General features: G+C 40.5%; 1 protein-coding gene across 4 annotated transcripts in view; it reads right to left on the reverse strand.

The window, feature by feature from the left end:
* ctnnd2a (catenin (cadherin-associated protein), delta 2a) overlaps positions 1–23,685 on the reverse strand; it is a 272,667-nt gene that overhangs the window by 89,113 nt on the left and 159,869 nt on the right. For all 4 annotated transcript variants that reach the window (XR_009792632.1, XM_061804648.1, XM_061804649.1 and 1 more), the window contains exon 13: positions 13,229–13,529. Coding sequence is in view for 3 of the 4 variants with exons in the window: in XM_061804648.1 (XP_061660632.1) it covers positions 13,229–13,529 (301 nt within the window). In the remaining variant the exon portion in view is untranslated. The remainder of the gene's footprint in view (positions 1–13,228; positions 13,530–23,685) is intronic.

Raw genomic sequence — 23,685 nt, forward strand, 5'->3', positions numbered from 1 at the left:
CTGAAGACAAATTATCTTAACAGAAACAGCCTCAATGTATTACAATTCTGGATTAATAATTACAATTCCCCAGTGCTGCAGAACAAATTGAACTCATGTAGGACATGCGAAACCTCAGTTCATCAAAGGCTGAACTCTGGCCATTTTGGATTTTTTTTTGTTGGTTTTGTGTGGATTTTTTGCTACACTCATTCCAAATGTAGGACTTACCCTATACAAAAATTAGTGTTAAGAGAAGAAAAACACTAGGAGAGATAATGAAGACGTTAGACCGGAAATTGAGTTAGGTGAGGAGATGTGCACTCATTCACTCCCACTGACAGGTAGGTATATAATATCTATTTTAATTTGGAAGGCTCACAGTGAATGTTAAAAGCAATAAAACTACTGCTTGATGATGATGATGATCACCATCATCATTTTTTATTCATCATATTTTTAGGCACCTTTCAACCCATTCATGGTCGCCTTACAAACATAATTCTAAAAGACATGAAGCAGTATGATAAAATTAACATTAAAATGGCAAATGTTATGGAAAATGTGAAAGTGAATACGTCTGTCCAGAATAAATGTGTCTTGAATTTGGATTTGAAAAGAGTTCGTGAGTCTGTTTCAGATGGCAGATGAGTTCCAAAGATGGAGTGGGTTGGGAGGGATGGTAGAACGCTCGATCCCCTGTGGTAGGCGGATAGATAGACAGGTAAAAGGTTCGTAAATATGTTGTCATTGTAATTGTGGTAAATATGCAAAACTGTAGTTTGCACCATCCTTTTTGTCCTCACAGTCCAATTTACATCCATCTTCAGGGCCCAAACCACATTTGAAGAGACAGCTCTCGACAGAAACTGTGTCTCACCGGCCTTAATCCAATTGGACAAGGACTGTCATTTATGTTAACTGATTGGCAGACAGGAAAGCATTTGCGCATACCAAAGCAGATGCTAATTAGTACCTGAACATCCATCTTCAGGGTAGAGGGAGGAATGATGGTGGTCAGTGGGGAATGAGAGATTTAAAGATTGGAGAGAGAGCAAAGTAAAAGAAAGTGCCAAAAACAGTTGAGGTAATTTATTGCCTTAGTGATGAAAGTCTGCATCTTACTCTGGAGAAACAATATAAGAGTTTGACATTGACAAAGGAGCCAAAATGAACATTTTTTTAAGTACTAGCTAGTAAATCATTCTGGTCATCAAACATCAACTGCTTCCATTTCCTCTCTTTTGTCTCATAATTTTGTTGCACTTACCCACGATATAACACAAAAGCATTTTTTAACAGGATGTAATACAAGGATCTCAAAAAGAGATATGTAGCATATGGTATTTACTGCTCTTTAGAGTAGTGTGGAAGGTCACTACATTGTACTGGAAGGTGGTTCTAATTGTTATATATGGTGGAACCACCAATGTTCTACTGTACACGTTATGAATGGATTTAAAATGAAAATACTTGGGAGAAAATGCCATCAAATTTCATAATCATGCAAGCCATCTCAAAACCTGTACGCAGATCATGAGAGTACTTCAGGATTTACTCAAAGTGTGTGTTTTACTTTTCAAAAGACATTCATTCATTCATTGGAGACTCTAAATTCCTGCTAGGTGTGATTGTGAGTGTGACTGTTGTAGAGCCTGAACTGGTTTCTAGCCAGTCGCAGGACACATGAATACAAACAGCCGCACTCACAATCACACCTAGGGGCAATTTAGAGTGTCCAATTAATGTTGCATGTTTTTGAGATGTGGGAGGAAACCGGAGTGCCTGGAGGAAACCCACCAACGCAAATTCCATACAGGTGGGTCCGGGATTGAACCCGAGTCCTCAGAACTGTGAGGCTAACGTTTTACCAGCTGATGCACCATGCCACATACATATACATATATATATTTTAACCATTAGTTTTACAATTTATCTGACAAAAATATAACAAAGAAGCAGCGGCTAAGATAACCCATGGAAATAACAGCACTGACAACTCATTCAATACTGATTTAAATTGGCGTGTCTTTTTGGCAGAGAAAAAAAAAAAAAAACAGCGAAATAGGATTCATCCTGGCAATGTGAATTGCAACTAGGCTGAGAATTTCCCACACATTCAAAATGATTCGGCTCACATGCGGTGGAGCGACAGGTTACAGCGTCTGCCTCACAATTCTGGGGACCAGGGTTCAAAACCTGACCCCGCCTGTGTGGAGTTTGCATGTTCTTTTCGTGCAAGCGTGGGTTTTCTCCGGGCACTCCAGTTTCCTCCCACATCCCAAAATTGGACCCTTAAATTGAGGTGTGATTGTGGGTGTGACTGCTGTTTGTTTCTATGTGCCCTGCAATTGGCTTTTTGGCTATTGTACCCCGCCTCCTGCCTGAAGATAGCTGGGATAGGCTGCAGCACACCCACATCCTTTCTGAGGATAAGCAGCTCAGATAACAGTTGGATGGATATTTTACATGAATACAGGTGTAAATTTGTCTTTAGTTGGCATGAGTTCGTTTTGTGCAATTCTTAACCGAGTTGCAAGTATAACATTATTTTATTCCAGCTATTAATTTTGATAGACTGAACCAGAAAATCTCTTCTTGTGTCAGCATAGTGTTTGAATGGCACTATATTGACAGGCCTTCAGAAAAGAAAGAAAAAAATATATATATTGCTTTTTGACCTTTTATCTTGTGTACTACTTCTTTGACTTCAGGGATGAGGCTTGAACCGTTAACAAAAGACTCTCCTGTCTTCTACGTATATCAGATTTTCAAAAGGGTCTGGGGACTTGTGCATACAGTATAGTGAGCCAATGCTACCACAGTCTGTGGATCGGTGAAAAGGTTCATTTGGATGAAATACCCCTCACAATTGGGAAAAAAAAACATCTTGCTCTTATTTATCACTCTCCTTCACATTTGAAAAGTGAAGAAAACCACTCTTGGTAGAAATTGAAAAAGAGGGGTGAGAAAGACAAGAATGAAGAAAAAGAACACGCCATGAATGAGATAAAGCAACGTGATGAGGAGAGGAGGAGTACATATTACCTCTTTTATCAAGCACATCACGTCAGAACTAATACGCCAGATGCGACTTTCTCTTTCTTTCTCTCTATACAATTGTCTGCATATACCAGCATCCCTGTTCCTCCCCTCCCCACTATCTGTCTATCTTATAGTCACCTCCTTGTTCTATCTTACATGGGTTGGGGAAAAAAGAACAGGACAAGGAAAAAAAAAAAAGAAAATCAATAAGCTTTCTCCAAGGCTTTTCCTGTCTGGGATGGAGGGAGCATGAATGAAAGCTAGCAGAGAGTGTGAGAGACAAGAATATGAGATGTGGAATGGAACTGGTTTACGCATCATTATGCTAGAGACGGTGGGAAAAAGAGCAAGTCATGAAATGCATGACACTGAACAAACTAGAAGGAACACACACACATTCACTGAAGCCATCCATCCATCCATCCATCCATTTTCTGAGCCGCTTATCCTCACAAGGGTTGTGGGACTGCTGGAGCCTATTCCAGTGATCATTGGGCAAGATGACATACACCCTGAACTGGTTGCCAGCCAATTGTAGGGCACATAGAGACAAAGAATAGTCACACTCACAATCGCACCTTAGGGCAATTTAGAGTCTCCAATTGATGCATGTTTTCGGGATGTGGGAGGAAACCGGAGTGCCCGGAGAAAACCGATGCACGCACGAGGAGAACATGCAAACTTTGCAGAGGCAGGACTGCGATTCGAACCCCGTTCCTCAGAACTTTGAGGCCAATGCTCTAACCAGTTGCTCCACTATACCACCCCACACGCAGTATGTTAAAAATAAATTATAAAGTTATAAGAGAACTGTATCCCAGGTGTTTATTTTTACTTTTTTTCCCATTAGATTGGTGGAAAGAGTTTGGATTTTTTTACTTTAAGCATTCCAAAATTTTACCATTTGAACAGGGATGCATAGACTTTATATCACTGTATGCCCGATCCTTCTGAGGGATAGGGTCCAAACCGATAGTGAATTTCTGTGAATAGCAGGGGTCACCCAAAATTGACTAAACTCTGTATACTAATAGTTGAAACCAGGGGTGTCAAACTCATTTTAGTTTGCAGGCCAAATACACTCCAATTTGATCTCAAGTGTTTCAGACCAGTATATTCATGCATTAATAAGATACAAATAACACCTATTCAAATTTTTTTTGTTTGCTTGGACAACACTTATTATTCTCTTGCTGCTAATGTTGCAAATAAAATGAACAACTGGAAAAAAAACTGTGATTTGCACAATACGATAACCATCAAACTTCAATCTCATCTTAAAGTGGAATATACAGTATTTATTAAACAACTTCTTTTTAAATTCTATTTATCCATCTTTTTAAACATTCAGAAATTTCTGCATCCCTCTGTAAATCTCAACTAAACAGACTCATCAGATGATATAAACTAACCATTGGTTGGCTGATATGGTCACTATTCAGAAAGTGTGTGGTTACGCACTCTTTGTAATTTAATAAATGTATACGTAATCCATGCGAGTTGTAAATTGTTACAGTCCATGAAATTATGTATATATACACACACAGTATAAATTGGACTTGTTTAAAAGGGGTATGGTTTAAAAAAATATTCTTTATCTAGAAATTAAAATCACATATCTGTCAACTCCTATCCAATTTGAAGCTATTATGCTATCTGGGCTGATCTAGATTATGTCTCTCAGCCATTTAAAACCCCATTTAACATATTCTAATTCTTATATCTCTAGAGGATATCGTCACATCTGATTTTATTATCTGATACAGTATCTTGTTACATTTTGCTATTTTGGATACAGAAGCTCCCGTCCAAGAAGTTGTTTCAAATAGCAGGCTGCGCTAATTATTTCACTGTGATGTAATGGGATAGCTTTAGTCCTCCCTTTTATCAATGTGTCTTGAGTGAGCATAAGTAATCTGTCTAATGATTCCACGTTAGCTGACTTTTGTTTTTGTCTTGAACTCACATGCATATACTGTGCACACACCTTTTCAAACTAAAAGATGAAAATCTCACACACTCGTATAGCGACTCTGATATTTGCAGAGTACAAAGTTTCAGTCCATTGTCACAGTTCCGCTTTGGTCCGATGCAATTACTGAATGTTAACGCAGCGAAAGCATCAAGCCTGTGAAACATACACAGTCTATTCTTTAGACTGAGACGACTTACACCATTACACAAGACTGTCAGAACATTGTGATGATGATATTTAAGGAAGAAATATCAGTAACTGTGACATGAAACATTACAATAGCCAATTAGGAGTTGACCTGAAAAACAGAGGAACAGCTGGTTGTGTTGACTGTTTGTATAACATGTGTCACAAGTCATTAAAAACAATACAAATGACTAGGAGAGTTTGCCACTGCATGCAGTGAGCAGTTAAGCAAACAATCATCTTAGCTTCTTCAATTTAACTGACTACTAATCTTTTTGAATTTGAGTGCAGTTTGGATATCCTGTAGCACAATGCTGGGTCTCGCAGATCAGTCTTGGTACTACAACAAAAATTTGGTTTGGGGGAGGAGATCCATTTTTGTCAAAGGACGTATCTTTGTTTTTGGTGTGATGTGTTGGTCACCTCGACTATACCACAAACTGCACGCAACACACTGTAAGAGCTGACAGCTCTTATACATTTAGGGTAATTTTTTTTGCCCCTTGTCACAAAAGGGGATCTCGTTTTAAAAATGGGCTAATATGATAAAAATCAGTATCCATACACACACCTTAAGGACTAATTTAGTGTGATAGTAAGCGATGTCTAGTGATTCAAGCATGCTGAGATGTGACTTTTGCTACATTGGTGGACCTGCACATACAAAATCTAAAGATGTTTCCAAAACTGAGAGCAGCCACTTTAACCACAGCCATCAGCAAACTATCCAATCAAAATCCCCAGCTCGTGTACTCAGCCAATCAAAGTGAGAGGGGAAGATTAAACAGACAGAAGGATGAGAGCTGTCTGAGAAATTAGAGGCCCATTGTCTTTTGATTTGCAAGCCCAGATGCAATCACCTCAACGAGTAGTGCTCTGGCCTCTGAATGAGAAACAGTAGAGGTGAGCTCATTCCGTGCTGATAATGCTAATGAGGACATTAACCCGTGAGTGCATGTGTGTATGTAATCGAGAAATTGTATCTTCATGTCACATGTCTAATGAAGGTTCAGGTCCCTATCACACTCCACATTCACATGCTGTATGTATCTACAAATTATCCACACATAGTCTGACATGTTCAGGTCAACCTGGATTCCATCTCTCTGTGTGTATATGCATGTGACCTTGTGTATGAGTGTGTGTATGTCTGATGGAAGGTTACACTGATAAGTAAATAATGTCAATTTCATCTCATCTCAAATTTGAAAGCTTTCTAAATGCATTATAAAAATATAGCTTTTTTTTTTTTTTTTTAAACAAAGATACTGGATTCTTCAGCGGTGGGTAGCATTGGACGGTGGAGTCGTTGTCTGAGAGCGTGGCCGTAGGCCCCTACGATCCAATAACTCAACAATGCAAACTTCCTGGATATCCCCTGACTTGTACTGTATAAACATGTTTAGAATGTACATAGCCACTCCCACCACGCTTCAGTTGTACAGCTGGGTTCACTACGTCTTGCATGCTTCCCTCCTGTCCTTGTCCTGATCCTCCTTTCTAATTGACAAAACAGAGTGTTCTTATATACCATATGCAATCAATCCATTTTTTTCCCAATTGATCCAGTCATTTGCACACTTACATACCAAATAAGAATGATTAAACGGATGAAAAATACATAACAAAACACTCCATGAGGATTCAAGCACTTTGGGTAGCCACTTTTACACAGCCCATCAAAAGTGTTCAAGGTGAAAGTGGTGTTGGAGTCACCCCACACACTTGCAGGCATAACAGAGGGAGAAAGCCACATGTGGAAATGTGATAGTGGGAAGCCGGGACCAAGGTGTGAAGTTTAACACAAGTCCACCATTGTCACTACCCCTGATGCTGGCACTGGCATCAACACGCATCTGTTTGCGGGGAGCCTGTGCTAACGCACACTACACGGATTCACCAATGTTACGCAAAAGCACGGCAAAAGGGGCTATTGCTTACAATGTTTGAGAGAGGGAGGTGTTATTGTAGTTTAGTGTTAATATTAAAGGCTGTGATTTGTGGTTGTGCTGTAGAATTATACTGGATTACTCACTAATTATGGTCACAGGCACTTGACTGAACGTGTGTGCGTGTGTGCAAGAGAGTAATGCAATAATCAGCTGGCAGTCTCATCACAGCCAAACACTTTTAGTCACTGGTGTTGCTTTCCTGCTATTTTTCAGCTTATTGCCGCTCTTATTCACAGACAAGCACACTCGCATGCACATTCCTGGACACATGAATTCATGCAGTAGTCACGCTCTCTCCGCTGTCAAAAATAGGCCATAGTGGAGGTTAAACTACAATACCAGAGAAAGCCTGATAAGTGGAGGCCACAGTGACATGCTAGAGTCAAATAACGATTTGAAATCCTTTTTTCACGAATCCTGTTGTTATACAACATATATTTTGACTTAGTGTCTTAGCACTGAGTGCTGTGTGAGTGTTCATATGTTGGAATTGCTAACAGTCACGTGTGTGAGTTAAAGATGAAAACAGTGAAGTGATGAAAAAAGGAAAGAAAACTCAAACAAGTGGCTGGTGCACCTGCTCTTTTCTTTAATTTACACTTGAGCAGTAAAACTCGAAAGCAAATTGGAAATTGCACCATTTGCTCAGAGCTTCACACGACAATGACTTGATGGAAATGACGGTGTGATAACGACATACAACATAAGCGTAGATTCACGACAGAAATGAATAATTTAGAACGCCGCATGCTCTGACAATCGCGATTACCTGAAATATTGATGGCAATACAGTAATATCACATTGAAAACCTCCTAACTGATTTTCATAACATTGCACACAGAAGTCATAATTACAAATATATGATCTTTGATGAACACAAATCACATGACATATTTTGAATATAAGTGGTTGAGAGAAAACCTGAATGCACTAAAGTGACAGTTTTATTGGTCAAACTTTTACAAAAAGTCTATAAAACTAAGAATAACTAATACAGAATACTGACTTTTTCTTTTGGGAGGGGTTGATATTTTCACATGTAGCAATTTAAGACTGAAATTCAGTATAGCAGTGATGGTCCTGGTTCTGTTATTTCAAGATTGTGGCTTAAATCTAACTGAGGTTCTCAGCAGACATTTACAGTCCAGTTTAAATGGAATATAGTACTCAACTTTTTAGATGGACTAAATTGAGGACCACATTAGAGGGTAATTTTACATTGGTAAATCAATCAATCACATAAAGTCAAATATCCACTAAAGGTGCTTGCCTTACAAGAAAGCATCAAGGAAGCAGAAGAAAGCAGACTGTCCCTGTCAATTGATGAATAATTTTGGATTTTGACATGGCATATTTTAGTACAAGCCTCGTTAAAGAACACTTGCACACTGCGATGAATCTTCATTACAGCTAACAACACATCACAATTCTCACATCTTCCCGACACCTGAAAATGTGTCATATCATCAAAAGGTGTCTGCGTCCTTTGCGCGATCCAACTGGCATGTACATACATTAAATGAATGAAGCAAAAAAAAAAAAAAAATCTGATTGATATTCACATTGAAATTCCACATTAAACTAGTCGTGCACTATTTTTTAAAACATTTTTATTCATGATAATGACAATCAGCTACGTTGGATTTGCAAATTCCACAAAAGCTGTGATGAATGAATATATCTGCTTATATTTGAAGTAGTTGTTCAGTCTCAACGAATTGATCAGTTATTCAGAATGCCCACTACTCTGATCCAGAGAGAAAGAGATGATGGCAGAGATGTCCTCATTTATTTTCATCCCAAGGTGACACACACACACACACACACACACACACACACACACACACACACACACACACACACACAACACACACACACACACACACACACACACACACACACACACTCACCCTCCCCCCACACACACACAAATAGATGGCTACTTCAAAAAAGGAAAATTACAACAATGGACAATTTACCCAGAACAGGTAAAGGCAATGGCCAGGCCACAGCTGCACATACACACACACACGGACGCTTGTGCACCCTCATGCGCACACAGCTGTGCCTCGGGGCCAAGGTTCTGGCAAAGCATCATTACCCTCCCCTGGAGGTTATGCCATAGCCCAGCATGCATTTCTCATGTGGAGTGGAAATTACCCATGGGCTACGCTGAGAGGTAAAAGAGTGTGTCCTCTCCTCTATATGCATCCCTTCTTTTCTTTCTCACTTAGGAACTGTGACTCCTATACATTTATAGTCCCATCTTCCCATCACACCTCTCGCTCAGTGCCACAGCTTTGTCTAGCTCTCGTCTCTAAACTGATGGAGGACACAGACTAATACGATTCCTTAGATGGGACCTGCAGGACATTTATCTTCCTTTCACGCCACCATCTTTAAGTCAGTTACTCAAGGTAAGGTTTACCATTTAAGTTCACAACCTTATTACCAAGAATACATCATGAAATGCCTTCCCTAATGCAATAAATTATACATAAAAAGAAAAGTATGAAGTTCAGTAAGCACTTTTTGTTTGAAAAAATATATTTGCAATTATTGTAAAATGCTTTGATATGAACCATTACTCGTTATAATTAACTGCATCATTTTAAAAGACACTGTCCGAGGTCCTGGAAAAAAGCACTCTGTTGTGTTGCTATTCATGGTGCTGAAACTGCTTAAAGCTAGCCAAAACACACTGGAAAACCAACGCAACCAATTAAAAAAAAAAAAAAAGTTAAGAATCAGGGATTATTTATAAACCTTCTTTTCACAACTTGAAACAAAATCCACTCAGATGTTAACACAATACAGTCAATAGTTACTATTGCATATTATCTCCCTAACATGTCAGCTGCAAATGTGCAGAAATAGTGGTGAAAACATGATATGAAAAGCAATAAAAGGGAGAACAGAAAATGTGGCAGGTAGCCAATAGTCCCAGATGTTCATTTTGTGAAAAGAAATCTTCCTGCACTTGAGACAATAGTAATCCCCATGTGTGGTGTAGTAAACAGTGCAGTGAACGGTTCTTTCACTTAAGAGGCTGCGGAATCCCCAGTTTGCATATAATCCTGTGGTCAAGAACCTTTCACACATTCAAACACAGTCTGCACTCAGCCTGCCGCTGCTTTAATTTCCATCTTGAGCAGGTGTCCCATCTGTAGACAGTGGTGGAAAATCTAGACAAGTGCTTCTTTGGTCACTTTTGTGTACACAGACAGTAGAGCACAAGTGAAAGCAAGAATGTATCCACTGCAGTTTTCCTTTTGACACATGAAACACAAAGTAATGCTCGAGTGGGATTGTACTGCATCAGCCACGTGATTCAGCATGAGAGGTACTATCACACGTCATCTCCATACCATCAACAAGGACTTAACCAATATGTATTCAATCAATAATTTAATACATTTTCAGATGAGGTGAGGTTGTCAGGGCGTGAACAAGTTAATTCAGATGACATAATAGGATGTGGTGAGGTAATGTATGCAACTCTGGATCGCTCTTCAAATCTGATCCGAAATTTGATAGGACATGGCGTTTTTGATCTGTGACATTGCTACGCCGGTCATCAGTAATTTAGATTTCCAATTGCAACAGAACAAGTTGTCGACCGTCAGCCACTCAGTAAAGCTCGTCCAGGAGACCCAAACACTGTCCGATAATCGCCTTGTGTGCAGTGGGCGTGAGTGTTTTAAGGGACGGTGTTCTTAAAAATATGCATTACACAGCAATCAATAATTTGATAACTGTATTAAAATATCTGGCATCAATCCATTAAAAAAAAGAGTTACGGCTTAATGGATTGACTTTAGATGTTGTAATGTATTAAAACCCAAACAAAATCGAGCATTACCATATTACTCGTAATACCCAATTCACCCCAGGCCAGAGGGGCGGTCGGACCCAGGAGCCCCCCAAATTTGCTGCTGGTAGGTTTATATTGTATGCTATTGTCTTCCCCTTAAAAAAATGTTACCTAATAAAAACATCAATGGAAAGTCTTATGTTCTCCCGGTAGCATGCTGCAGGCTTATTGGCTCTTTGATAAGCTCTTTCAAGTAAAGCAAACACATGGGGGTGGGGGAAAAAACATACTGCAGTCTTGTTTTTGATCGCTGTTGCAACGTCTTCCATTTGCCTTCCCATCAATCCTCATCTCTCCTGGCCAAACTCCCCCCTTCGTTATGTTTGGAACACACCTGTGCTCCTCCTGAGCTTCTAATCTTTGTAACAATAACCATCGTCATCCACCTCCCCCACCTCAGTGGTCCCTAATTCCCAGTCTCCCTCAGCTAATGTTCCTCTCCCTCTTGTTCTTACTCACACACTTCACCCACAATTCCTCACTACTTGTTTCTTCTTCCTTCCATCTTCTTAATCAAACCCTTTTGTTTTATCTTTCCTTAGCAACCACCCCATATTTGTTTTCCTTTATTGCCTGCCTTTACTTCTTAGCGCTTCTAGCGCTTTAAGAAAATCACACAGAACAAACAATTCAAGCTTCCACTAATCTAAATTATAAAACCAGTACTCTAAACGATTGTATGCACTTTGATCCACTTTCCTTTTTACCAAATCCCCCTCCTTCCAAGAATTGCCACTCCATTCTTTTCATTGTGCTTCTTTATCCCCTCCTCCCCACTCTTCTCACACTTTGCGTTGCTAACACGTCATCTTCCAACTTCAGCCTCACAAATTACTCATTTCTTTTATCCTTTCTCCCCTTAATCACTTAATTTACCACATTCCTTTCCTACCAACATCCATTAGGGCAATGTGAGTTTTCTGTGTCCTCACTTCTGCTCACTCCTCTGCAGTTGTAATGGACCCCTAACTATGTTAATATCAGCTGCATAAAAGACATCCTCGCCTTAGGCTTCAACATACATAAATATACAATGGGGAAAATACATTGAATCCTTGTACACATAGTGGTGCACCCACAAGAATAACCTCTGCTTGAATTCAAGGCAGTCCTTTTCTCTAAATAGCTGCTAACTCATTTTGCACTTCCTGCAAGATCAACTAGATCCAATTATTGTAAAAGAAAGATGGAGTTGAAGTAGGCGGCCATTTAACCTTGTGGCAAAGAGAAATTTAGCACATACTGTAGTTACAATTCAATTATCTTTACAGACTGAGGGATTATAATGGCTTGACAAAAAGCACAAGTGAAGAACGTGAAGACTTTTTTTTATGTAGAACAGGTAAACTTGCATGAGAATGACATGGAACCAAAATGTGTTAACAACATTTACTTCTGAATTACAATGGATGGAATAAAATTTACTGAAACTCAGAACAAATGAAAAAAAAGGTAAAACAAAATGTTTCCGCAAATCCTCACATTGTTGGAAAGTATTGTATTCAATTATCCATCCATCCATCATCCATTTTCTTTGCCGCTTATCCTCACGAGAGTCGCAGAGAGTGCTGGAGCCTCTCCCAGCTGTCAACAAGCAGGAGGCAGGGTACACCCTGAAATGGTTGCCAGCCAATCGCAAAGCACATCGAGACAAACATCCGCAGTCTCAATCACACCTATGGGCAATTTAGAATGTCCAATTAATGTTGCATGTTTTTGGAATGTGGGAGGAAACCGGAGTGCCCGGAGAACACCCATGCAGACACGGGGAGAACATGCACATTCCACACAGGCAGGGCCAGGATCGAACCCGGGACCTCAGAACTGTGAGGCCAACACTATACCTGCTGATCCACCGTACCGCCATGTATTCAATCAACAGTTCAAACAGTTCAAAGGCAATATTTGTCACCCGATCGTTCATACCAATCATGTTTTTGTGAAAATGTTCATGTACTGTAGGTATGTATGTACTCATCATCTAAAAAATGTACAATCATAAACATTGACACTTGGTTTATTACAACAAAATGACCACACTGGTTGACTACACTTTCGATTCTAGGATATTTCCCTGAGGTGTATTGGCCAAAACCCAGAGAGAAATATATATTTTTCTCTGTTTACAGAAATGTGTATTTGAATGTGATGGTCAATGTAATATAAATGAACATACTGTGTTATGTAGCATATTTAGTTTTGATACATTATCTTACCTGGGGTCCTTTTGAATTGAGTCAATGGACGGTGAACGCTGCAGGGTGCCCTCCGGTGGCAAGGCGGGCCCAGACTTGCTGTAAGGTGATTCCACCACTGAGGGGCAGTACTGCAAAGTGCGGTAAGGGTCTGCTACATAGGGGTCCGAGCCGTACATGTCGCCGCCTCCCCCGCTTGTGGTGTAGCCTGGTCCCACTGTGGCATAGTTGTTGGTCCCGCCACGGCTGTAGTTTCCTGTTCCCGTGCCGTGACTTCCTGTTCGCTGCAAAGGGGTGGAGTCGACACCAGGGGAAGAAGGAGCTATGGCAGGAAAGTAGGGACAAAGGACATAACTTAGGACATGGTCATGGAGACGGTGGGAAAAATCTAGGTGGAGAGTTGATGAAATGGAAAGAGGAGAGAAGAGAGGAAAGGATAGAAACAAACAGACATGTCTCCATATGGATTGATAAATATTGGCCACATGCCCGGGATTTCCAACAAGGACCAATGTTTACCGCAGGGATTGGAGGAAGGAGAGAGACAAAGAATGAAAAATATTGTGCAGAAATCATTTAAAACACTGCTAAGAATTTTACTCACATTTAAAGACACCCCTCTTTCAGGAACATTCTTAAATAGGTGCTAAATCCCATTTTAACACTAGGGACTGTTTCCTTCTTGACTTGTAGCAGGAGAACAACTGGATAAACTTTTATTTGTTCAAATAATGAGACATCTGCTCGGTGAACAATAAGGACAGAAAAAAAAAACATAAAACAAGATGTAAAAACACCAGGCTTTTTGTGTTTTAGCAAGAGATGGGAATTGAATGGGGAATTGCTTGGTGATGTAAGCATTCTGCAGGGGCATTGGAGCTGTCACCTTGCCTTGCTCCTGGGTGGGAGCAAAGGAGCGATGATATATCAAAGTGTTAATGTGAGTCTGGGGCCTTTTTCTCTGCCTGTAAAAACACTAAGAGAAAAGGTGTGCACGTGTGTGTTAGTTTGTGCATGTGTGAAGTGGGGAGGCTGATCTATCTCATCTGTCATTAGAAGCAAGGTACACAAAAACACATTTGTGCATGCATGCAAATGCACCCATAGATGTGCACTTCAAAGACTATGTGATAAATCACCAAAATGTGGGCTCAATGAAAGGGTCACGATTGACTGGGACTTTAATAGAGCCCAATGAGGCTCTCTTAAAGGAGTATTAACCTTTGAAAATTGCACAGCACATATGGGAGACGTAAGAGGGTGCTAACACAAATGTGTACAGAAACAATTCTCTAGCCACAATCGTAGGAATACTTGTACAATGTAATGGGATTGGTGCTGTCTCCAAATTTCTATCATTACAAAAAAAAAAAAACATTAACACTGACAGGGAAGTAACGGTTGAATATATCTTTTCACCTTTGCACCGAGTTTAGTATTTGATATCTTATAAAAGGAGGCCTTTATTTGTACAAATATTTTGAAAATATTCAGTCACATGCCATAAAATTTTTTTTAAACTGTTTTATGAATAATACAAACGAGTCTGCGATATGATATGTTAGATGAGATGTTAGATATGTTATGATGATAACTTTAAGTTTGATGTCTATGTAGTGTGTCGATTGAATGCAAAAGGTAATGAAAGAGATAAGCCTTGCAAAATGACTAGATTAGATGTTTGTGTGATTGTGATGTGGATAGTTACCTAATTATTCAAGTACCCACCCACTCAAGTGAACGGCATGAAGCGAGCAAGGCTCAGCTGCCAGAAAGCCATATAAATACAGTCCATAATGTATTTTACCACAATGATTTAAATTAAAGTATTTATAAATTAAACTAACCGCGGATGAAATAGCAAAGCTTTCAGACACTGTCGCCAAATTGTGTGAGAGTGATGAACGGTTTATCTTCGAGTGAATCAGAGTGGAGAATGACCATAATATCAAAATATCCCCCACTCTGACGTTGACGCATTGTCGCTATGATTGCTTGGCCGGCAAAAGACGCTGTGATATCGCCAAGGACCAATCAGAGCAAAGCTGTTTGTAAACATGCAAACTGATGTATTTATACATTACTTACTTATGGGTAGGAGTGAGGGATCTACTCATGGAGGACTTTACATGTCTTAAGAAGATAACACATCTGGAAACTAAATTGGGTTATGAAGTGTGGATGACCATCATTAGAGGTTTTTGTGTGTATTTACAGTTTTCTTAATATATGATACAGCAGGTATTGTGCAGGACACAATGTGGTTGCATTCCAAACAAAATGTTTATCGTTATGTCTGTACATAATCTGTAGTTGTGTAAAACATACAGACATTTGTTTTTCCAACCATGTTGCAATGTACAATAGCAGCACTGCAGCTCTAAACCAATGCAAACGACAACCATGACAACAATAAACTTTTATAGGTGTATCTAATCACGTGAGCAGTGAGTGTAATTCTACGAACGTCTTTTAACTATGGCCTTAAGAGTACTTTGCTTCTTAGAGTTCACTTGAGAAGTGGCATACACTTGACTTATCTTCCCATTTAACTCATACAAACCTGCTTAACACATCACAACAATGATTAATTACTGTGTATTCAATGGCTCATATAAGACAAGCAGGAACAAAGACGATGCAATACACAACGAGGGCAAATATGAATTAGTTCTACTGGTGCCATGTACCTTATTAATGTTAAAATGTGAAAAACCCCGAAGTACAATTATAGGTGGGGAATCGGCAGCAGGCAAAAGGCCAGTGATGAGATTTCACCTAAAATCAAATAAAACCTCAGAGCAAAACATTCAACCCACAAATACTTGTACCTCATAAAAATAAATACAAGGATTTTGGCAACACAGTGAAGTAGTGGTTAGTGTGTCTGGCTTCCAGTTTTGATGCGGCAGTTTTCAAATCTGAGCCCAGACTTTCCCTGTGTGTACTTTTCATCTTTTCCCCATGCTCGTGTGGATTGTTGTCTCTGGGTATTTTGGCTTTATCTGACATTCTGGGAAGGATTTAATATTACTGTAAATAGTTGTTTTCTCTATATGTGTACTGCGATTGTCCGGTGGCCAGTTCATAGTCCCAAAATCTGATGGGATAGGCTCCATCTCACCCGCAATCTTAATGATGACCAGCAGTCATAGAAAATAGACTTTACACGATCAGGGTTTTTGGGGCCCATGACCAATCAGCAAGTTTAAAATCCATTCGTGGGCAGCGTCCCATTTTTGGGACACCACGATTTTCATGCATTATATCCGTATATATTTTTCAGTACATGAAAATATTTAAGTGTTTTAATCTGATTCTGGTTTTTGGGATGATCTACTAAGAAAACCCAAGTACTCTCTCGCGGGCAGTGCCCCATTTTTGGGACGAGATTATAAATTAGTAAAGCTATCATAACTTAACCATAGACGAAAAAGAAGTGTTACTTCCTTGATTGTGGCCTGTTAGGAGACCTTTATCTCAATAAGGCAAAAAATTGGCACCCTGCGCATGAATGGGTTAAAAAAATTATGCCAGATTACCATTCCAATCACAAGATGGAGCGATCAGTGCATTTAAATGACCTGTTCATTAACTCTGTATACTTGGGTACTTAGTAATTGTTCAAAATAACAGTTTAAAAAAAATAATGTATGTTTGTTCATCTATTTACGCTAGTGAGACATAGCGGCAGACAGAATAAATCAATGGTCTTCTATTAGATGGCAGCAAGTATATACAGCAATTAAGGTATCTTTTTGTGACATTCTTCTTTGTTGTCCTCTCCTGTCCTGAGCACCGGTGACCACCAACACCCCCGGCCCCCAATTTTCTTCTTGTAATACAATTGCCACTATCCACTCAAATTGTTATCCCCACAGTAACACAGTGTATTCGGTTGCATATGAGTTGACAAGATAAACCCCAATGATCGTAAAAAAAAAACAAAAAAAAAACGGGATGAAGTGGTGTCTGAATACACAATTTTATTGCAATAGTCAGACAAACTGCAATGATGAAAGAGCAGATTTGTCTTGTGGTCTGTTCCGCGCATTACATGTTGTGTTGTCTCTCCCATTGCGCCGATACAAGACTCAATACAATGAAATGGCAATTGATGAGAAACCGGCTTCCACGCTTTTGATACTGGAGTGAGCTGCAGTTTAAGAAAAAGAGAAGAGGTGTGGGAATGCAGCCCTATGAGGGCACAAACCAGTGCAATCTGTAGGCCGGTCCCAAGCCCGGATAAATGCAGAGGGTTGCGTCAGGAAGGGCATTAGGCTAACCTGCAGGGCGTCGGTGGAAATTCAGCTACTGTGGGTCGAAGACAAAGAAGAGGAGGAAACCGGATCTATCGTCAGAAGAAAAAGAGGAATGCACAAAGCCTACAACTGAGTGTAGGGACTTTGAATATTGGGACTATGACAGGAAAAGCTCAGGAGTTGGTTGACATGATGATTAGGAGAAAGGTCGATATTCTGTGCATCCAAGAGAGCAGGTGGAAAGGTAGTAAGGCGAGAAGTTTGGGAGCAGGGTTTAAATTATTCTACCATGGAGTTGATGGGAAGAGAAATGGAGTAGAGGTTATTTTATAGGAAGAGCTGGCTAAGAATGTCTTGGAGGTGAAAAGAGTATCAGATCGAGTAATGAGACTAAAATTTGAAATTGTGGGTGTTATGTATAATGGGGTTAGCGGCTATGCCCCACAGGCAGGATGTGACCTAGAGTTGAAAGAGAAATTCTGGAAGGAACTAGATGAAGTAGTTCTGAGCATCCCAGACAGCGAGAGAATTGTGATGGGTGCAGATTGTAATGGACATATTGGTAAAGGAAACAGGGGCGATGAAGAAGTGATGGGTAAGTACGGCATCCAGCAAAGGAACTTTGAGGCACAGATGGTGGTGGACTTTGCAAAAAGGATGGAGAAGGCTGTAGTGAACACTTATTTCCAGAAGAGGGAGGAACATATAGTGACCTACAAGATCGGAGGTAGAACCACGCAGGTAGATTATATTTTGTGCAGACGATGTAATCTGAAGGAGGTTACTGACTGTAAAGTAGTGGTAGGGGAGAGTGTAGCTCGACAGCATAGGATGGTAGTGTGAAGGATGACTCTGGTAGTGGGTAGGAAGATTAAGAAGACAAAGGTAGAGCAGAGAACCATGTGGTGGAAGCTGAGAAAGGAAGAATGTTGTGCGGCCTTTCGGAAAGAGGTAAGACAGGCTCGCGATGGACAACAGAAGCTCCCGGAAGACTGGACAACGACAGCTAAGGTAATCAGAGAGACAGGCAGGAGAGTACTTGGTGTGTCTTTTGGTAGGAAAGGGGAGAAGGAGACTTGGTGGTGGAACCCCAAAATACAAGGAGTCATACAAGGAAAGAGATTAGCGAAGAAGAAGTGGGATACTGAGAGGACTGAGGAGAGGCAAAAGGAGTACATCGAGATGCGACGTAGGGCAAAGGTAGAGGTGGCAAAGGCTAAACAAGAGGCATATGAAGACATGTACACCAGGTTGGACACGAAAAAAGGAGAAAAGGATCTCTACAGGTTGGCCAGACAGAGGGATAGAGATGGGAAGGATGTGCAGCAGGTAAGGGTGATTAAGGATAGAGATGGAAATGTGTTGACTGGTGCCAGTAGTGCGCTAAATAGATGGAAAGAATACTTTGAGAAGTTGATGAATGAAGAAAATGAGAGAGAAGGAAGAGTTGAAGAGGCAAGAGTGAAGGACCAGGAAGTGGAAATGATTACTAAGGGGGAAGTCAGAAAGGCACTACAAAGGATGAAAAATGGAAAGGCAGTTGGTCCTGATGACATACCGGTAGAGGTATGGAAGCAATTTGGAGAGATGGCTGTGGAGTTTTTGACCAACTTATTCAACAGAATACTAGCGGGCGAAAAGATGCCTCAAGAATAGAGGAAAAGTGTTCAAGTTCCCATTTTTAAGAACAAAGGGGATGTTCAGAGCTGTGGGAACTATAGACGAATAAAGTTGATGAGCCACACAATGAAGTTATGGGAAAGAGTAGTGGAGGCTAGACTCAGGACAGAAGTAAGTATCTGCGAGCAACAGTATGGTTTCATGCCTAGAAAGAGTACCACAGATGCATTATTTGCCTTGAGGATGCTAGTGAAAAAGTACAGAGAAGGTCAGAAGGAGCTACATTGTGTCTTTGTGGATCTGGAGAAAGCCTACGACAGAGTACCAAGAGAGGAACTGTGGTACTGCATGCGTAAGTCTGGTGTGGCAGAGAAGTATGTTAAAATAGTACAGGACATGTATGATGGCAGCATAACAATGGTGAGGTGTGCCTTAGGTGTGACAGAGGAATTTAAGTTGAAGGTGGGACTGCATCAGGGATCAGCTCTGAGCCCCTTCCTGTTTGCAGTGGTCATGGATAGGCTGACAGATGAGGTTAGACTGGAATCCCCTTGGACCATGATGTTCGCAGATGATATTGTTATATGCAGTGAAAGCAGGGAGCATGCAGAGGAACAATTAGAAAGATGGAGACATGCACTGGAAAGGACAGGAATGAAGATAGGGTTAGGGTTAGGGTTAGGGTTAGGCTAACCCTAACCCTAACCCTAGCCATGATGTACGGATTAGAGACGGTGGCACTGAAGAAACAACAGGAAGCAGAACTGGAGGTGGCAGAAATGAAGATGTTGAGGTTCTCGCTCGGAGTGACCAGGTTGGATAGGATTAGAAATGAGCTCATTAGAGGGACAGCCAAAGTTGGATGTTTTGGAGACAAGATTTGAGAGAGCACACTTCGATGGTTTGGACATGTTCAGACCCTCAGAGCTGCCAGGCAAAAGGGTGAGAGGAAGACCAAAGAGAAGGTTTATGGATGTGGTGAGGGAAGACATGAGGGCAGTTGGGGTGAGAGAGGAAGATGCAGAAGATAGGCTAAGATGACAAAAGATGACACGCTGTGGCGACCCCTAACGGGACAAGCCGAAAGGAAAAGAAGAAGAAGAGGTGTGGGAATGTACCGTAATTTCTCGAAAATAATGCACAATTTTTTTCCCAAAATATTTTCCAAACGTCAAATAGATTGGTAGAAGCGTTTTCCTGATTTTTTATGTCAAATTTGGGGATGCGCATTATACCTCAGACGCATTATACTCGAGAAATTGCAGTAATGGTGGCAGAGCAGCGGCCAACACAGAAGGAGGGAGAGTAATAAAGCTGAGTCACTCCCATTCGAAACAAATCCTTGTCTTTTCTCTCCTCTTTATATGTTCTCTGTGATGTGTCCTTCTTCCTGAACATCTCATTAGTAACCAGGGCTTTAGGCTAACACTACTAGTGTTCAAGTGAGAGTGCATCGTCCCAGGAACTTGACACTGATACAGGACAAATGCCAAGCGGGAGAAGTGGGAGGGAGGGTAAGCGGAATAAAGGGGAAAAAAATCTTTTAAATGATGCTTGAATTCATTTGACGGCAAGATACTTTGGTGTAGTTTTACGATAATTCAGTTTAAAAAGTAGAATACAATGATTGAGGTTACATTTAATACTATACTCATTCTTCTCTTTTTTTCACTTTTTTCATGCTTTTCTTCAACCTTAACTAAATCGGGATGCTGAATGTGTCATTTTTTCTGGTAATGGAGTGTGGTGGCTGGTGAATTGACCTTTTTGGACCATGCAGCCTGAAGGAAATCAGTATGGGGGGCATGCTTGAACATGCATTCTTGTTATTGAATATCTATTAGAATGGTGAATCATGACCTTTAGAGGAAAAAATATATCAGTAAAATTGGCTTTACCAGTAGACATTCATATCAATTTAAAGATGTACCTTCACTGTTATTTTAAAATATTACCTTTAAACGTCCACATTGGTATTCAGCTATTCAGCTCACTCGAACTGGCTATTATGAATTGTATTTCTATAGTTTGAAATGGGCGGAACAGTGGAACAGCTGTAGAGCATTGGCCTCACAGTTCTGAGAACTGGGGTTCAAATCCCGGCCCGCCTGTGTGGAGTTTGCGTGTTCTCCCTGTGCCTGTTTGGGTTTTCTTGGGGCATTCCGGTTTCTCCCCACATCCCAAAAATGTGCGTTAATTGGAGACTTTAAATTCCCCATAGGTGTGATTATGAGTGCGACTGTTGTCTGTCTCCGAGTGCCCTGTGATTGCCTGGCAACCAGTCCAGGGTGTACCCTGCCTCCTGCCCGATGACAGCTGACCATTGTGAGGATAAGCAGCTCAGAAAATGGATGGAGAGATAGTTTGAAATGTTATTTTCAGAAATTACAAAAGCGCTCTTATTAACAGCTAGGTGCAATACAAATATTTCCAAATTCACACCATTGCCAGTACAAAAACATAACATTTTATACCCATCCACGGATAATTTTACATCCCCAAAATGATACACATCCCGATTCTATTGTTCCTTGAAATAATGTGAAATTCATGGGACTTTATATCTTGCGTCTATTTATAAGCAAAACATTTCATATTGAAAAATATTAAATGGATAAAACAAACATTTCGGCCACAACTGCTCTTTGGATGGATGTGAGGATGAAATGTGTGGATGGATGTATCAAATGCTATTAAAGTGATCATAGTTAGTTGTACATTTGTGATTTTAACTACTGAGATAGGCAATTGCAGTCACTTTTAGCGGCGTATCAATATGCGGTCAGGCCCGTTTCCTATGGCCCGTGAATAGTGGCAGTACACTGTTGAACAAAACCGTTCATATGTTTTGTTTTGTTAAATAGTCATAAAACAGCTGAGCATCCTGCTCTTTGCCACTGTGAAATGTTAACTTGTGCTTTTTTGTTTTCAAAATGAGAGAATGTGAGAGGTAATAGGATGGCTAAAAGATTACTTTGAGGGTTGTTTTTTTTGTGCACACAAAAATTTGCTTGCAGTAACACCACTATGTATCTGTAAAGTAATGTATGCAAATACCCTGCATCCAATTACCCTGACAGAAAAAAAATGTCATGACTGAATACTTTTGACAAAGTAAAATATAATAGACTATAGCTCACTGCCATGTAAATAACCACCAACAACAAATCACTGTCAATTATTCTCAGAGGACACACTTTGGCGTGTATGTTTACCCTCGCTTTGGTGTTTAGTAAACAAATAGCTAGCAGATTAGTGTCTAGAAAGGAAGTTGGTTTTTTTTTTTTGCTTGTTTGTTTTTTGCACAGTGATTCCAGCACAATTAGGCAGCCAGCGTAGGCGCCAGTGAGCTTCAAGCAAGAAAGAGCTGCATTAAGAAGTATGACAAAAATGGGGAATACAGTATTGAAGTCGAGGGGAAGCAAACCACTCCTTCGAGCTTTCTGCGTCCATCCTCCTTCTCCCTTTCATCTTTGCCTGCATTTCTTTGTCTTGTGCTCTGTCTCTGTCAGTCTATTTTCCCTCATTGCTTTAGTGCCCTTTTCGTATCTCTCTTTAGTTCTCCCTCTCTCCAGATCAATCCTTCTCTGTCCTCACCCCATCCATCTTTCTCTCTCACCCCCCTAACACCTTTCAATCCCTAGCCCTCGCTCTTTTCTTAACTCCCTCTATTCTTGACTTTTTTTGGGTGGGGGCTGTCATCCTTTCTTCATCATCCATTCATCCAATGTTTTTCTCAGCCTTTCTTCCCAAACACCCTCTGTCTCTCCATCGTGCCGCCTCTATTGTAGCCGCAGAAGACTATGTGATCAGAGCCGAGGACATGTCCTTTCTCTCGACACGCTTCAACGCTCAGCGCGATTACACAAAACCCCTCAGTACATCCCTCTCTCCCTCTTTCTCTCACTCTCTCCATCTCTACCTCTCCCTCTTTCTTGTGCACGCACGCACACATACACTCATGCACACACGGTGGCTCACAAATTCTAAATATCAAAGTGATTGACATGGACTAAACATGTATGTCCCTGGGGCATTTTTGGTGCAGTGCATTAAGGTCATGGAGATATAACCTTGGCGCCAACAGCTATAGGTGAAAACACACGCACCCATAGACACACACACAAACACACACACACACACACACACACACACAACACACACACACACACACACACACACACACACACATGCATGGATATAGAGGAGAAGGAGGATTACTTTCTCCTTAGGTTAATCCCGAGGAGTAGCTCCAGTCTAACACATAGCTCTTGATGTTCCAGAGCCAGAAGCATTGGCTGATACACACACGCATACACAGTATCAAGTTTTTTTTTTTTTCTTTTTTGGCAGCTTTGCAGTTGTAGGACCTTCGTATGTATGAGGCATGAGTTATGTCCTTGTAAAGGAAGGACATTTGTCTAAAGTCATAGTGTTATGGTTTGTCTGTTGACATTGTTTAAATTCAAGGTATGTTAAGGTAACATAACTTCAATGGCATTGAACATTAGGAGTGGTTATGCGAATGTATACTTAGCTTACAACTGTACTAATTGTGAACACGCATGTTCATAATGTAGCTACTAGTGTTAGTAC

Source organism: Syngnathoides biaculeatus, chromosome 19 (genome assembly GCF_019802595.1).
Source record: "Syngnathoides biaculeatus isolate LvHL_M chromosome 19, ASM1980259v1, whole genome shotgun sequence".
NCBI lineage: Eukaryota > Metazoa > Chordata > Actinopteri > Syngnathiformes > Syngnathidae > Syngnathoides > Syngnathoides biaculeatus.